This window comes from Pseudophryne corroboree (genome assembly GCF_028390025.1).
Source record: "Pseudophryne corroboree isolate aPseCor3 chromosome 3 unlocalized genomic scaffold, aPseCor3.hap2 SUPER_3_unloc_85, whole genome shotgun sequence".
NCBI classification, from domain to species: Eukaryota; Metazoa; Chordata; class Amphibia; order Anura; family Myobatrachidae; genus Pseudophryne; species Pseudophryne corroboree.
The window spans coordinates 1-17,649 of record NW_026967580.1 but is presented as its reverse complement, the minus strand read 5'-3'; the positions used below and the strand labels follow the sequence as shown (position 1 = coordinate 17,649).

At 45.3% G+C, this 17,649-nt stretch overlaps 1 protein-coding gene across 2 annotated transcripts; it reads left to right on the top strand.

Moving 5' to 3' along the window:
* Positions 1–207: 207 nt before the first annotated feature.
* LOC134984832 (gastrula zinc finger protein XlCGF57.1-like) lies at positions 208–15,875 on the top strand. 2 transcript variants are annotated; one of them, XM_063950306.1, is made up of 5 exons: positions 208–388; positions 1,047–1,125; positions 1,245–1,342; positions 1,481–1,784; positions 5,887–15,875. In XM_063950306.1, exons 2-5 carry the CDS (start codon positions 1,089–1,091, stop codon positions 7,302–7,304), a joined length of 1,857 nt encoding a protein of 618 aa, XP_063806376.1. In that variant the 5' UTR covers positions 208–388; positions 1,047–1,088; the 3' UTR covers positions 7,305–15,875. The 2 variants fall into 2 exon arrangements, with proteins under 2 accessions (XP_063806376.1, XP_063806377.1); XM_063950307.1 differs by having other exon boundaries at positions 5,890–15,874.
* Positions 15,876–17,649: the final 1,774 nt, after the last annotated feature.

Sequence of the window (17,649 nt, the reverse complement as noted above, 5' to 3'; positions counted from 1 at the left end):
TACATTTTTAAATGTGCCTATCCCTGCTATCGCACCGTCCATATCCCAAGAGTACTCCAGTGCCCCCTGTGGATTCAAAGAAAAGGATTTATCTGGTAAGTACCAAAAGCCTATTATCTGTAGTAATAATACAGGGACATGACTGTGGAGGTGAGGGGATCTGGGCGTATTTACAGTGATATTTATGTCTCCCCCATTTCACAGAGGTGTGAAGAAGACATCTGGTGAGCGTGAGACACCCAGCAGCCATCCTCGTGTGACAGGAGGACTGAGCAGGTCCCAGAGCCCCATCACGGTGCCTCCACCTCACTCACTGGTACATGAAAGACACAGTGACCAGAAGATCCAGGAACTCACCAACAAGATCATTCAGCTGCTGACTGGAGAGGTGACTGCTGGGAATGGGGCATTATACAGTAACACCAGGGGACGTGTCTGGGTGAGGACTGGAGAGGTGACTGCTGGGAATGGGGTATTATACATTAACACCAGGGGATGTGACTGGGTGATGACTGGAGAGGTGGCTGCTGGGAATGGGGTATTATACAGTAACACCAGGGGACGTGTCTGGATGGTGACTGGAGAGGTGACTGCTGGGAATGGGGCATTATACAGTAACACCAGGGGATGTGACTGGGTGATGACTGGAGAGGTGACTGCTGGGAATGAGACACTATACAGTAACACCAGGGGATGTGTCTGGGTGATGACTGGAGAGGTGACTGCTGGGAATGGGATATTATACAGTAACACCAGGGGATGTGTCTGGGTGATGACTGGAGAGGTGACCGCTGGGAATGGGACATTATACAGTAACACCAGGGGACGTGTCTGGGTGATGACTGGAGAGGTGACTGCTGGGAATGGGGCATTATACAGTAACACCAGGGGATGTGTGTGGGTGATGACTGGAGAGGTGACTGCTGGGAATGGGGCATTATACAGTAACACCAGGGGATGTGTCTGGGTGATGACTGTATCACTGTGTGTGTGTGTGTCAGGTTCCTATAAGGTGTCAGGATGTCACTGTCTATGTCTCCATGCAGGAGGGTGAGTGTATAGAGGAACACAGGGGTCTGTACAAGGACATGATGATGGAAAATCACCGACCCCTCTTATCACTGGGTAAGAGGAGACTGTCATGTATTGTACAGGGGAGAGCAGGTATGGGGGAACCCTATATACACACATCATCTGATAATCACATATATACACTATACTCAGTCACTGTGTGTCTCCTACAGATGGGCCCAGTAACAGAGATACCCCAGAGAGATGTTCCCATCCACTGTATACCCAGGATTGTACAGAGGAGAATCACAGGACCCCACAAGAGAATCAGGTAGGTGGGATTTAGGGTCTCACCAATATAACAAAGTGACTGTCACTATATAATGTGCAGAGGAGCTGTGTGTGTCTTATACACTGTTATACTATTAATATACTATTATTAATGTATATTGTTTTATGGGCTATTTAGGATGAATGTCTCACTGACATTAAGATAGAAGATACAGAGGGAAAAGAAGAGACGTATGTGACTAATATAAAGGCAGAAGATATAGAGGGAGAAGAAGAGACGTATGTGACTGATATAAAGGCAGAAGATATAGAGGGAGAAGAAGAGACGTATGTGACTGATATAAAGGCAGAAGATACAGAGGGAGAAGAAGAGACGTATGTGACTGATATGAAGGCAGAAGATACAGAGGGAGAAGAAGAGACGTATGTGAGTGGTGATCAGCAGTGTAAGGAGGAGGAGATCCCTACAGATATCAGCACAGGTGAGTAATAAACACTAATTACAGAAAAGAGTAACATATTCTCCTTGCTCAGACACTGCAGCAATCCCTTCTCCTACACCCTCCTCTGTCGGTACAAACTAATGAGGAATATATATTTTCCCAGTGAGGGAGTCAGGAGCCATCAGCCCCTATTATACTCCTGCTCTCCCCCTCACATCATGTCACTGTGTGTTACCAGCCCAGAGATCTGACCAGTCTCCTCACCACACTCTCTGGTGTATCTCATACATCAGGAGCCATCAGCCCCTATTATACTCCTGCTCTCCCCCTCACAACATGTCACTGTGTGTTACCAGCCCAGAGATCTGACAAGTCTCCTTCCCACACTCTCTGGTGTATATCATACATCAGGAGCCATCAGCACCTATTATACTCCTGCTCTCCCCCTCACATCATGTCACTGTGTGTTACCAGCCCAGAGATCTGACCAGTCTCCTCCCAACACTCTCTGGTGTATCTCATACATCAGGAGCCATCAGCCCCTATTATACTCCTGCTCTCCCCCTCACATCATGTCACTGTATGTTACCAGCCCAGAGATCTGACCAGTCTCCTCCCAACACTCTCTGGTGTATCTCATACATCAGGAGCCATCAGCCCCTATTATACTCCTGCTCTCCCCCTCACATTATGTCATGTGTGTTACCAGCACCACAAGAGATATAGCATGTTGGGTAGTTATTGGTAAACTGAGGGGGAGAGTGCAATGGAACATGTGATTCCTGAATGGCTACCACCGCCACCTTCTGGTTAGTGAAATATTTTAATGTAAGGCATCTCTTACGGGAAGAATTGAGACCTTTTACATTAAGACTTAGAAACGTCACCGTGATAGAGAGAGATCAGATCATGGTATGAAACATCTAGGATCATCTGTGTACAGTTCAATAGAGTCTGTAGGGCGTGTGCATACTTCAAACTATCAAATCGCAGAAAAAATAAAATAGTGAACTAAAATGGGAGACAAACAGAAATAGCGTCCGTAAAGGAGCTAGAAATTCCGTCACCAGGGTACCATGACTGAAAGGCAGAAAAAGGTGTCAGTCTGGCCTAAAAGGAAAACCCACCGACTACCCCAAGTAGCCATACGAGAGTGCAAAATCTAGTCATCATAGTAACAACTGTACAAAGAAATATCATATCTCAATGTAACCAATGTATCCAAAGAAGGTAAAGGCCAGGAACATGGCCTGATATCCAATTTAGGTTCTACCAACACCTTTATAAGGGCAACAGGATGTTAGACGATCAGTCATGCTTTACCTGAACACCCAAACATTCTAGAAAGGTATTATGAAACGTAACAGTGGAAAGAATGTCAGACCATATACCATATAGCAATTAAATAGCACAGCAAGTAAAGATAAAAATATATGTTTTATACCCATAACAAGAGCAAATAAATCTGGCCCAAAAATAGATCCATGTCCAGTAACTTAGTCCCGGTTGGCACATGTTACAGTAGGAAACAAACTCTGAGTGTCTGCAACAGTCTTACTCCTTTAGCATATTACTTAAAGACGGAAGACAACTCCTCCGGGATTGGTTTAGGTAAAGTGTCATGAAGGACTGTCAACAGGAGTTTCCCACTTTTTCAGAATAGCAGGGCCATCCTCGGGTGAAGGTATCACTGTGAAGGCGCCGTTTCGCATCACAATATTCTTAGTAGGAAAGCCCCATTTGTATTGTACATTTCCTTGGGTGGAATAGACGCCTTTTGTCCAGCGTCACAGTAGAAATATCCAGAAATAGCTGCAGATTATCCAGGCACTAAGTTATGGACGAGCAATACAAAGCAACCCGTAGAATGAATTCTTTAATGTGAAAAAGTGGACCCTTAGCAGAGTGTCCCTCAGTGCTTGGATAGGGGCCTGTTTGGACTTTGGGAGTCTATGGATCCTATCAATAAGAAGGTCTGCGGCAGAAGCCTTCAGTGAAAGTTTCTGAAAAGAGAACCGTGGCATAATCATAAAGCTCAGCATTTGTAACATAATCCATAATGCCCATTATTCTGATATTATTTCTCCGAGACCTGTCTTCTAAATCAATGACTTTATCACAAATAGAGACCATGTCTTCCTGAAGGGAGCGTAGAGTAGCAGGACCATCTAGAGTGTCTTAAGAAGTCTTCAGCCATTACAGCTGGGCTGTGCATCTGGCAAGAAGTAGCAGATGATGATGTAGCAGTCTCAGAAGGACCACCTGAATTCGAGGTACCAAAGAGATGGACAGGTGGGGCCGATTTGGTACCTTTTTAACCTTTTTTGGAGGTATTGTAAGCCGGCTACAAAGAGACGGACCTCTCAGAGATAGGAAAATACAAACAATCTATAAATAAATGAGCAGTAGTACGCTGTCAGGAGGTTACATCAAGATGACTCAGTTCAAAATTAAATTCTTAGTCGGGCTGATGGGGGTATCCGAGCCCAAATTTCAAGTAAACATGATGTAATGCAACTCAAATAACACAGTAATGACCAAAAAATTCCACTAGAGGTCAGCGTGATCACAGACGTGAAGAGACACAAATGGCTAAATATATTCAGTGAATAAATCCACAAAATAATATACTGTTAGGTTGTATTCAGAGTGTAATGAGCTGTACTCAGACGATACTTGATACTGGGCTCTGCATGTAGACTGAGAGGAAGTAGATTATAGTGGTACCATATAAATAGAAGGTAGTTTCACCTCCAGGCAAATGCTTCAATTTAGTGTAATGACCCCGGTCCAGCCGTCAGGACACTTATTTAGCGGCTTATATCAATTTTACACCTTATTGAAGGCAGAAGGCAAAGCATGCGATGGCCGGGCACCAGGATCCAAACTGGCAGCCATCTCACTTCCCAATACCACCCCCGGGCTCCAGTGACTGTGGGCAGCCCGTTCTGTCCCCATCAGTAGTGGGAGCTGTGCACCCGTCTGAGACAAAAGCGCCTCCAAGTCATGTGGCTGGAGCGTGCAGGAAAGACTGAGCGCACTTAGCCCCAGAATACAGCCTGTGGCTTCAGCAGTGTCACTAGGCTGCGGCAGTGAACGGTGCCCGGAGTGAGCGGCGCAAACGGATTTTGGACAGAAGGAGTGGGGACTTAATAGATTGAGTCTTGGTCCCAGCGGCGGCTGAGAGCTATCAGGTAGGGTAGATAAGAAGCCACTTAGTGAGGAGAGCTCCAGAAAGCACGTCTGGATAGATCACGCCCCTTTTATTTATTATTTTATATACTAACAGGGGTGCCAGGTGTGGTACATCCCTGCAAAGGCAGATCCAATCTCTTTCTCATCAGACTCTGCTGTCTTCCCTGCACTCTCACTCAGATGTTCACTGCTGCCAGTAGCACACGTATGAGAAGCAGAAGTATGGCGGCAGCTGTATAGATTCTGATATGTAATTCTCTGTATCATACTTAACGTACACACATCATCCTTATTACTATTGAGAGTATAGAGGTAAGACACTGATGATGGGGGGGGGGGGTGTTTGTAAAAATGAATTATAACCTAGCAGATGATGATTACAGAGTATTATGTGGTGTATTGCATGTAAAGTACCTTGTTCCACACCTACTCTGCTGTAGCAATATACGTTATATAAGGGTGAGTAACACATATACAGGCTTACCAGCGTATGAGCACACACATAAAGGAATGCTACCTTACCAATGCTTCCAGGAGTAACGTTAGGAGACATTTCTCTGATCCATCAGCTCATATGACTGATGTTATTGTTCATCTAGAATCTCCAATTCATACGATATGTTCCCCATCCATTGTTTTACATTGGTGCTGACATAGGACTTGGCGAGTGACTACATCTCCATTTATACTTCATGGTTAGTTACCAGTACAAGAGAGAGCTATATCTAAGTCTTATAATATTACATTTGTTATTGTGAGTGTTCTCAGGAGGGTGGACACAATGATAGTCTGAGACACAATATTATAAAGCCTTCATTAAAAGTTATGTTTTATTATACACACACATTTACAATTAAGTGTCCCAGAGAGTCGTCTTCTCCTATTGTTTACAAGATTAATATTGTTACAGAAAATGTCACATTTCCATAATGTGTTTTATTTCCAGCAGATGGACACACAAGCAGGAATATCTCAGAAGGACATCTAATGTTATCCCTGGATTGTGACATAAAAGATAATGACAGTAGACAGGATTCTCCAGGAGATAACCCCATTACCCCAATTATACATCCAGCTCTATCAGCTGGTCCCTCTGATCCTGGGAAATGTTCTCCTGATCACTCTGATATTGGTGCATCTGTTACAGCTCTGACAGTAGATACAGTGTTTCCCTGTTCTATAGATGCCAACTATTTTACACAGAACACAAAGCTTATAACCCATCAGCCAGTTAAAGCAGGCGAGAGGCCATTTCCATGTTCTGAGTGTGGGAAATGTTTTACATACAAATCAGCTTTTGTTACACATCAGAGATATCACACAGGTGAGAAACCATTTCCATGTTCTGAGTGTGGGAAATGTTTTGCACGGAAATCAAATCTTGTTAAACATCAGAGTAGTCACACAGGTGAGAGGCCATTTTCTTGCTCTGAGTGCGAGAAATGTTTTACACGGAAATCAAATCTTGTTAAACATCAGAGTAGTCACACAGGTGAGAGACCATTTCCATGTTCTGAGTGTGGGCAATGTTTTGCACAGAAATCACATCTTGTTACACATCAGAGAAGCCACACAGGTGAGAAGCCTTTTCCATGTTCTGAGTGTGGAAAATGTTTTGCACAGAAATCAAATCTTGTTACACATCAGAGAAGTCACACAGGTGAGAAGCGATTTTCTTGCTCTGAGTGTGGGAAATGTTTTGGACGCAAATCAGATCTTGTTACACATCAGAGAAGTCACACAGATAAGAATCCATTTCTATGTTCTGAGTGTGGGGAATGTTTTGCACACAAATCAGATCTTGTTATACATCAGAGAAGTCACAGAGGTGAGAATCCATATCTATGTTCTGAGTGTGGGAAATGTTTTGCACACAAATCACATCTTGTTACACATCAGAGAAGTCACACAGGTGAGAAGCCATTTTATTGCTCTGAGTGTGGGAAATGTTTTACCCAGAAATCATGTCTTGTTATACATCAGAGAAGTCACACAGGTGAGAAGCCATTTCCATGTTCTGAGTGTGGGAAATGTTTTGCACACAAATCAGATCTTGTTATTCATCACAGAAGTCACACAGGTGAGAAGCCATTTTCTTGCTCTGAGTGCGGGAAATGTTTTGCACAGAAATCACATCTTGTTACACATCAGAGAAGTCACACAGGTGATAAGCCATTTTATTGCTCTGAGTGTGGGAAATGTTTTACCCAGAAATCAAGTCTTGTTACACATCAGAGAAGTCACACAGGTGAGAAGCCATTTTATTGCTCTGTGTGTGGGAAATGTTTTACCCAGAAATCAAGTCTTATTATACATCAGAGAAGTCACACAGGTGAGAAGCCATTTCCATACTCTGAGAAATAAATCAGCTCTTGTTTCACACAACAGACATCACTTAGGTGAGGAACCATTTTAATCTTCTGGAGTATACTCATCATTGCCATGCGTTTTTCTTCAAGGTTCTTATCCTATCTCCTATGCTTTTTGCAATATACATGCTACCACTGGGTGAAATAATCAGATGTCATGCCCTCATCTACCACTGCTATGCAGATGACCTGTCTTTTGCTCCAGGTACCCAGTACCAATCCTAAATGGTTGTCTAGCTGAGCTCCAGGTGTTGGTGATGCCAGTTGGCTGTGACTCAGTCCTGGTGAAACAGGTCTTTATGATAGAAGCTCACCACCAAAGGACAGGGCTACAGCTCAGCTTTGCCTACCAACCAGACTTACGCTTGGGGGTTCAGAGTTACAAAATGCTGATCATGTGTGGAATCTTGGTGTCCTGGGTGGTGGAGTGACACTTAGACATCAGGTATCTGCCACAATCAGATTGTCATCTGAGGAACATAGCCAGACTCCACCACTTATTTCCCTCAGAAGATCTACCTACAGTCATACATACACTTGTATAATCACACATAGACTACTTCAATATCTTCTAACTGGGTCTCCCAGCAAAAGAATTGCACCGCTTGTAGCTTGTACAGAATGCAGCAGCCAGGCTGTTACCTAACCAGCCCGTTCCTGCCACATCACACCCATTCTCTACTCCCTTCACCGGCTGCCAGTAAGATGGGGACTATTAATCTTACTGACTCTCCCAGCCCTACATGACCGGGGTCCAAGGTAGCAGAAGCAGCGTCTTCCTCCTTACTGCCCAGCTTGCTTCCATCTGCAGATGGACTGTTACCAGCAGTTCCAAGAATCCTCAAGAAGTTCTGAGATGTCAGAGTGGAGACATGTTGGATGGCACTATTGCTGTGGTGGGGACTGCCGGAGGCACTATCTGTGGCTAGTATCCCCAAGCGGTGCTGAGGTGTCAGAGGGGAGAGACAGGGTGGGTGGCACTAGTGCTGTAGTGGGGCTGCCGTAGGCACTATGGGTAATTTATTTTTCATCCACTTGGGGTCACTGGAGTACTCTTGAGATATGTACGGAGAGTTAGCAGGAACAGGCACATTTAAATTAGTAACCCTCCTTCCCCTCCATACTCCCAAAGGTACCTCACGTGGAGAGTTCTCCACAGTTTTTCTATTTTTCACAAATTTTTTCTTTTTTACACTCAATCCCTTCCCAGATTATTAAGAAGCTTTGGTCCGGGATTGTTTGTGCTGCTGCTGCAGCAATTGGCTTGTCGTGCTCAGGAGAGGAGTACGAGTACGGCGGCTGCCGTGACTCTGTCTTCAGAAGGAGGAGAGGGGGGAGGCTGAGCGCAATATATATTGGCTAATATGGTAATAAGTCTCATCTTGCATGCTTTATTATACTTGAGTATAGGCATGCACATGGCAGGACGCCATTTTAACCTTACTTCCTGGTTCTTCTTGCAGGAAGTTTGCTGCTGTCCTACGACACTCGCCCACTGGAGGAGTTGGGGTGTTAGTAGGAATTCGGTACAGCACAGGTTTCACTGATTGCAGTGTGTCCCACGTACACTGCACTTCTGGGTTATTCACACTTTAGTTACATTTTTACTGAGTCGTGGGACTTGTCTGTTTTTTGTCTACTTGTCTGTGTACATAATGAGTAAGGCAAATGCAAAATCAAAAAAGCAGCTTAGCTGCAAGGTCTGTGAGAGTGTGTTACCTGACTGAACTGCTGCATGCACAGTATGTCTTGCAAATACGAACCCATACCCTGATCCTCCTTGGGTAATGTCTGGGTTACAATCGGAATTGGCCGCTGCGCGAAAGGAGCGTGAGACGGCTAGATCTGAGGCTAGGGTAATACCAGAAGGGGCTCAGGAGATGTCTAGGACTTTGCAAGGGTTACAAAAGTCCAAGTCTAGCTCAGTTCCGAAAGATAGTTAGCATTTGTTTTATAACTTACCAGTTTCAGCGATGTTGCATTCTGTCGATTCAATGCCAGACCTGATAGCTGAAGAGGAACATGAGGAAGGTGAATTGGGCCAGAAGTCAGATAATGAGGTTACTGATAGTCTGGCCATTGATAATCTCATCGGTCAGTACATCAGGTTCTAAATTTTACAGAGGTTGAAGAACCTCTTTCAAATGATGAAGTGTTATTTGCTAAAAGACGGAGAACACCGGTGTGTTTTCCTTATTCAGATTCTCTGAATAAGCAGTTAACAGAAGCATGGAAGAATCCGGATAAACGGTTTTCTATGACTCAGCGGTTTCTGTCTAGTTACCCGTTCCCAGAGTCTATGACGTCTAAATGGTGAAATTGGCCGGCTGTGGATTCCTTGGTGTCAAAACTTTCTAAGAAGTTAACCATTCCAGTTACAGCTGCTATGACGCTTAAAGGCCCATCAGAGTGTAAGCTAGACGCTATGCTAAAGTCAGTGTATACAGCAGTAGGGGTGTTGCTTAGACCTGCTTTGGTTGGAGTTTGGATTAATAAGGCTGTAGTTGCATGGGCAACACAGCTTAAGTTGGGCCTACAAGAAGAACATCTGTGAATCTGCTGAGTATCTAGGTATGGCTTTTATGGACGTCGGCCTGGTTAGTTCTCACCTTTCAGCTTCACAAGTTGCAGCACAACGTGCACTTTGGCTGCATTCTTGGCAGGCGGAGGCAGAGTCCAAATGAGGAATAGATGCATTGCCTTATGCTGGCGAGATGTTGTTTGGTCCTGAATTGGACAAATGGATTTCTCAGGCCACGGGGAGAAAGTCTATTTTCCTACCATTGCCTTTACAGGTTCCTAAATGGAAATTATCTGGATCAGCATTCAAATCCTATAGACCTCAGTCCTTTCGAGGCCATGCTAGAGGAACAACCATACACAGTAGACATGGTAGATGACGTGGTTTTCAATAAACCACTAACCGTCATGACACTAAGACGACCGACAAGCCAGTGGCATGACGGGCTTCCAGCCCATCTCGGATCTTCAGTTGTGGGTGTCACAACTGAGGCTGACTTAGTGAAGCCTCAGATGTAGGGGCTGGCGTGTAGGTGAACCGTGGAGGTAAGATTAGGTTCCTAGAAATGCAGGATGTTTGAACACCATCAACCCGAAGGCGTGACCACAACAATGGAGTAAAATATAAAAGTCAATTTATTGAACACACAGTATATATCTTGGCAATGAGATATCTTCAACAGTGAGTGCAGAATTAAATGCAGTACAGTTCCTGGGAATGCAACTGGTATTTGAGACTGTGGCTATGCAGAACAAGATGACAAAAGTCCTTGCCAAAATCCGGAGTTGAAAAGTCTGTGGCCACAGCTAACCGCTGTAATGAGGAACAAGCAAGTACTGCCCAGTAGGTGGCAGACAGGAGACTGGGATAGGCACTGATACACTGAGGTTGAAGTGAAGTAGATAGAATTGCCAGAGACTGCCGAACGGAACCGGTGTGAGGAAAGATGTGCTGAACTCACCACTGGAGCAAAAGTTTGATGGTGAACATTGATGAATACTGTGGTCCGATGTTGTGTAGAAGGAGATGCAGAGTGATATATGAATACCGCTGGAGATGACGTGAAGCACTGCTGTAGGCAGATGGTAACACCAAGCACTGCTGGAAGCTGGAAGCCAGTGACACTTTACCACAAAGGCTAGTGAGCAATGCTGTAGATAATGGAAGTAGCAACAATACCAAGACACCGCTGGAAGCAGAGCAGGTCCACAGCTGGAAGCCAATGTCAGGATCGCAGTAGAAGCAGAGCTGGAACACTGCTGGAGTCAGGCGGCACCGCAGGGTGGTAATTGGTGCCGGTCTCTTGGAGAAGCTGAATCACAGGAGCTGGAGTACCTGGAAAGTCAAGCTGGAAATTCACCAAACAGGCGAGACATGTATGCAAGGATTGACAACCAAAGCACTGACCCTTACCCAGCCCTGGAGCAGGAAATTTATACCAGCTGGTGAGCCTGGATTGGCTGGATAATATAGGCAGAGTCCAGACTGCAGCGGATAGGCTGAAAACAACGTGATAAAAAACAAACATGGCTGCGCCCATGTTTGAAACTGGAAGGAAAGTCTGTCTGTACTTTACATGTGGGAATTGGCAGTAATGGCGGCAGAGGCTGCGGAGGGCAGGAGATGCCATACTTTAAACAAATGGATGTTTTGTGTAATATTGCCATGCCAGCGCTGCTGCAATCAGAGAGGAGAACCTTGAGACACAGATATGCAGTGCGCTGCCCGCAGACAGTGCAGGTGGAATCCAGGCCTGGAACGCCGGGCCAGTCTCAGATGGCACTTAGCAGGTAAATAATGGGGGTAATAACCCGGATCGTGACAGTGGGAGCACGCCTTCAGATGTTTCATTTGGCGTGGTTTCAGACATCCATAGATGGGTGGATCCGCAATTTAGTGTCCAAATGTTACAAATTAGAGTTCGATTGTCTTTCACCAATGCGATTTTTCAAGACATGTCTGCCTGTGTCAGGAGACAAGAAGGCGGTTCTGTAGACCATGATTCAGTCTCTCGTAGAGTCAGCAGTTTTGATTCCGGTCCCAGATCACCAACAGGGTCAAGGTTACTATTCCAGTCTTTTTGTAGTACCAAAGCTGGATGTCTCTGTCAGACCGATATTGAACCTAAAGGGGCTCAATCACTACATCGCTTACTACAGATTCAAGATGGAATCCCTGCGTTCAGTGATGGGTTTAGAGCCACATAAATTCATGATTTCTCTGGATCTCAGGGATGCGTACTTACACATTCCAATTTGGCCACCACATCAGGTGTACTTCAGGTTTGCAGTACAACAAAACCATTATCAATTTCAGGCACTACCATTTGGCCTCTCGTCAGCACCTCGGGTGTTCACGAAGGGGATGTCTCTGATGATAGCTCATCTCAGATCCCTGGGAGTGATAATAGTTCTGTACTTCTCATCAAAGCTCCGTCTCAACAGATACTCCTTCAACATAGAAATTGGTGTTGAATCGGCGCTCCACAGCACACACAAACCCAATTAAACTCTGATAGCTGCTCACCAGTTGTGGACGGGCTGTCCCAACAGATTATCAATAAGATCAAAAAAAGCAAAAGAAGGGAGCGCTAGGAGAGTCTAATATTACATTTATTAATGAAACAGTGTTTCAAATGCCACATGAATCACAATATAGCCTAGTAAAAAGTATACACATTTATTTAATAAAATACTGTATTAAATACAGCTGCAATGTATCACCTGAATTAAAAAATAAATAAATAGTGAAATGACACTTAATATAACCCGTATTTTGACCGTGCGTCCACGGACTAAAAGGTTTTATGGATTAGTTAGTTAGGAAAGATGGTGACGTCTTTCAAATCACTCCAGTTCGGAAGATTTCACTGAAGTCCTTTTCAACTGGATGTTCTCGCACAGTGGACAGGCTCACATCTACAAATTCATCAGATGGTGAGGCTGTCTCCAAGGGCCAGAATACCACTACTCTGGTGGCTCCAAGTACACAATCTCACAGCAAGAAAAATATTTGGAGTCTGGAATTGGATTATTCTGATGACAGACACAAGTCTCAGAGGTTGGGGAGCAGTGGTCCAAAATTGTCAGTTTCAGGGTCTCTGGTCAGAAAGTTTACTGTCAATAAATGTCCTGGAACTCAGGGCAATTTACAACACGCTGCGACAGGCAGTTCACATGCTCCATTCTCAGACTGTTCAGGCTCAGTCAGACAACGTGACGGCAGTCACATACAGCAACAAACAAGGAGGAACTCAAAGTTGCATGGCCATGCGGGAAGTTGCTTGACTCCTCAAGTGATATTGCTGGCAGTGTTTATTCCAGGAGTGGACAACTGGGAGGCGGATTATCTCAGGGATACTATTAAAATTATATTTTGTGACGGTTTGCAACATTTTTAATTAAGCACTTGACAGGTGTTCTTGATCAACTAATGAAGCAGGGTATAAATAGAGACCCAATATACAGTGTATTTATGCTCCTGAGGAAGCTGGATCACCTTGTTGCCAGCGAAACGCGTTGAGCTCTATACCCCACCTGGGCACTACTCCACGACACATTGGGACTCTGACACTCTCGGCATTTGTTTGGACTTTGCTCCTATCACTGGGATTCATTCCCCAAGGATAAAGAACCGGATCCACACCAACAGCTAGCAATGGACCCTTCCTAAAGCTGATGCCATTTAACATCTCATCTGTGGAAACCGGTAACTATCTGCTGCTACAGTGATTGCTATTTGGAGACTGTCCTAGCCGTGTAAATCTGCATATGTCCCAAAGGAGAGTGGATGTATAAGTGACTATACCCAGTGGGTACTATTATATTATATATTTTAAGTGTTATCCTGATCAATAACAGGACTCTATACCTGTCTTTTTAAATGATTTAATAAATTGACATTTTATTCAGCAAACCGTCCTTATATAATTCTTACAGCCAGCGCTGGTACCTGTGTTTTTTTCTATTGGATTATCTCAGCCGTTAGGATTTTCATCAAGGGGAATGGGCCCTAAATCCAGAGGTGGGTTTACCCACAGGTGGATCTAATGACATCTTGCCAAAATCATCAAACACCCCAGTATGTGTCCAGAACAAGAGATCCAAAGGCAGTGGCAGTGGATACTCTCACAATCACGTGTCCGTACAGCCTCGTGTATCGGTTTCCACCTTTTCCACTGCTTCCTCAGATGCTAAAGCAGATCAAATGACAGTCCATGATAGTCATATTAGTGGCGCCTCATTGGCCTTGGAGAGCGTGGTTCTCGGATCTCAGAGGTCTACTCGCAGACAATCCGTGGACACTCCCGCTACGTCCAGCCATGCTACAACAGGATCTATTCCTGTACCCCGGTTTAGCGCTGCTGCGTTTGACTGGGGTGCTGTTGAAACCACTCTCTTCAGATGAGAGGGCATTCCAGAATCAGTTATACCAACCATGTTACATGCTAGAAAGAGAAAGCCAGTAACGGAAGCTAATTATCACAGGATTTGGCATACCTATATAGGGTGGTGTGAAGCTCGGAATTTTCCGACATCAAGTTATCCTTTCAAGTTATCCCGTCTTTTGCTATTTTTACAGACAGGGTTAGATGGAGAACTGCGTTTATCTACACTAAAGGTGCAGGTCTCTGCCTTGTCAATTTACTTTCAAAGGCGTTTGGCCCTTTTGCCAACTGTTCACACTTTCCTGCAAGATGTCCTCAGAGTACAACCTCCATTTATACCACCTACAGCGCCATGGGATTTGAATCTGGTTTTAGATTTTTTACAGTCTTCAAATTTTGAACCCTTGCAACAAGTGTATGTTAAGTTTCTGACTTGGAATACAGTTTTTCTCCTAGCCTTAGCTTCAGCAAAGCGTGTTTCAGAATTGGGTTCCCTTGTCCTGCAAGCCACCGTATCTGGTGTTTCATGATGATAGAGCGGAACTTCGGACGAATCCCGCTTTCCTACCAAAGGTAGTATCTTCTTTTCAAATCAATTAACCAATCGTAGTTCCGGTATTATCAGAGGGTGCAGGAACTCCAGCTACATTGGATGTGGTACGCGTACCCCGCATTTATGTAGCCCAAACATCAACAGTGCGTAAAACGGATACGTTGTTTGTTCTCTATGATGCAGTCAAGATAGGTTGGCCAGCTTCCAAACACACCTTGGCCAGATAGATTAACTTGACCATTCGTCAGGTGCACTTTCATGCTAGTCTAACACCGACTGCATGTGTCAGCACATTCCACGCGTTCTGTGGGAACGTCATGGGAGCAGGTCATGGAGCTTTTATGATGCAACTTTGCCGTGCGGCTACATGGTCATCAGTGCACACGTTTGTGCACTTTTACAAGTTTAATACGTTTGCGGCATCAGCATCTAGCTTTGGCCGTCTAGTGTTACAGGTGCCAAACAGCTCTCCCGCCCAAGGGGGAAACTTTGGTATGTCCCAAGAGTACTCCAGTGACCCATAGTGGATGAAAAAATAGGATATTGGTACTTACCAGATAAATCCTTTACTTTGAATCCACAGGGGGCACTGGACACCCACCCAGAGCACTTTCACCTGTCTTGTGGTAAGTTCAGTAGATCTTATGGTAACGGATTCTCACCAACTTGCTCAATTGTTAAGGTGATTGTTATCTATTGTCGCGTCAACTGTTCAGTTGTCCATTTCATTATGTGTCAACTTTATCGTTGTCCGTTATGTTATAATGTTATATGTAATTCTCTAATGTTCATCCTATCTATTGCTCCTGTTTGGCTCAGTAAAAACACTGAGGTACCTTGGTGTATGGAGGAGGTGGAGGGTTACTAATTTAAATATTTAAATGTGCCCGTCCCTGCTAACACACCGTCCATATCTCAAGAGTACTCCAGTGCCCCCTTTGGATTCAAAGAAAATAATTTATCTGGTAAGAACCAAAATCCTATTATTATCCCCAAGCAGCACTAAGGTGTCCAAGGGGGAGACCGGGCGGTGGCAGTAGTGGTGGGGCGATGGTGGGTGGCAGTAGTGGGGGGAACAGGGCGTGGCAGTATTGGGGAGAGAGTGTGGTGGCAGTAGTGGGGAAAGACAGGGTGGGTGGCAGTAGTGGGGGGAGACAGGGTGGGTGTCAATAGTGGTGGGAGACAGGGTGGTGGCAGTAGTGGGGGGAGATGGGGCGGGTGGCAGTTGTGTGGGGAGACAGGGTGGTGGCAGTAGTGGGGGAAGACAGGGCGGTGGCAGTCTGGGGAGACAGGGCGGGTGGCAATAGTGGTGGGGAGATGGGTGGCAGTAGTGGGGGGAGACAAGGCGGATGCAGTAGTGGGGGGGAGACAGGGCATGGCAGTATTGGGGGAGAGAGTGCGGTGGCAGTAGTGGGGGAAGACAGGGTGAGTGGCAGTAGTGGGGGGAGACTGGGCGGGTGGCAATAGTGATGGGGAAACAGGGTGGTGGCAGTAGTGGGGGGAGATTGGGTGGGTGGCAGTTGTGTGGGGAGACATGACAGTGGCAGTAGTGGGTGTAGACAGGGTGGTGGCAGTAGGGGGATGAGACAGGGCGTGTGGCAATAGTGGTGGGGAGACGGGTGGCAGTAGTGGGGGGAGACGGTGGGTGGCAGTAGTGCAGGGAGACAGGGTGGATGGCAGTAGTGGGTGAGATGGTGGGAGGCAGTAGTGGGGGGAGACAGGGTGGATGGCAGTAGTGGGTGAGATGGTGGGAGGCAGTAGTGGGGGAAGACAGGGCGTATGGTCACAGTGCAGTACCAGGGGCTGCTGGAGGCAGTAAAGAGGTGTATGGGTCCCGCACAGAACCAGTTGATAATTAGACTTAATGATGATTATGCTTCCTTATTTCTAATGAATCCCTTGTATGTGTTACTGTTATTTGCTGTGTCAGCCTTTATGTGTGTTCTGTGTAATAATCCTGAAAGTAGTGCTGCCACCGATCTCATATCATTTGTAGTAACTTGGAAAAGATGAGATATGAGGTGCACTCTGGAAGCTTATAGGGGGTTAATCAGAGATGAACGCAGATGTGACATCATGCAGCCTCCCCGGAAAGTGGTACCGGCCCGCCCTCGTTCACCCCTCAGGGATGTGATCGCAATGTGTGTGTCCGCACGCCCGCTGCGCATGTGCATTGTGCCACCACCTGCAAACTGCTGCGACCCGCTGTTGCGGCTGGGTCTGAATGACCCCCATAGACTGTTGTGCAGAGTAAAGTATTTTTAATGTTTAATACACAGATTTTTCTCTATATTTTAAAGATATGAAATAAAGTTGTTTAAAAACAAAATATTTCCGTTGAGTCTTTTTATTTGTCTGTGTATTATCTTATTTCCAGATAATTGTCGCTATGGTGACAGAAACAATTTCCTGTTACTGTGTCACTTGTATTGTTACTTTTGTGTCCACATAATATCAGTGTTGCTGTGTATAAATATCCCGTCTGGTGTGTAAAGGTGGGTACACACGCTGCCATTGTGACTGTGCGATTTCCCTTGCACTGGCCGGAGCCCAGAACCACCAATAGTGACTGTATGTACCTGTGATTGTGGCTATGTGTGATTGTGACATATCATGTGAATAGTGGGGTGACATTACAGGGGGGGGGTCTCTCTGTAAGTAAATAGTGGCAGACATTTTATATCAGTGCATTTATGTGGAGTGGGGGCAGTGGCCTGTCAGGAAGCTGCAATTACATCATGTGACTTCCTCTGGTTTCCATATTCCCCTCTGGGGGGTGTTGTGTGTGTGTGTGTGTGTGTGTGTGTGTGTGTGTGTGTGTGTGTGTGTGTGTGTGTGTGTGTGTGTGTGTGTATATATATAATACACTGCTCAAAAAA

Coding starts and splice junctions, on each gene's coding strand:
- LOC134984832 (XM_063950306.1), top strand. CDS start 1,089: ATGATGATGGAAAATCACCGACCCCTCTTATCACTGG. Junction 1,126..1,244: donor CCGACCCCTCTTATCACTGG/GTAAGAGGAGAC, acceptor TGTCTCCTACAG/ATGGGCCCAGTAACAGAGAT. Junction 1,785..5,886: donor CCCTACAGATATCAGCACAG/GTGAGTAATAAA, acceptor TTTTATTTCCAG/CAGATGGACACACAAGCAGG.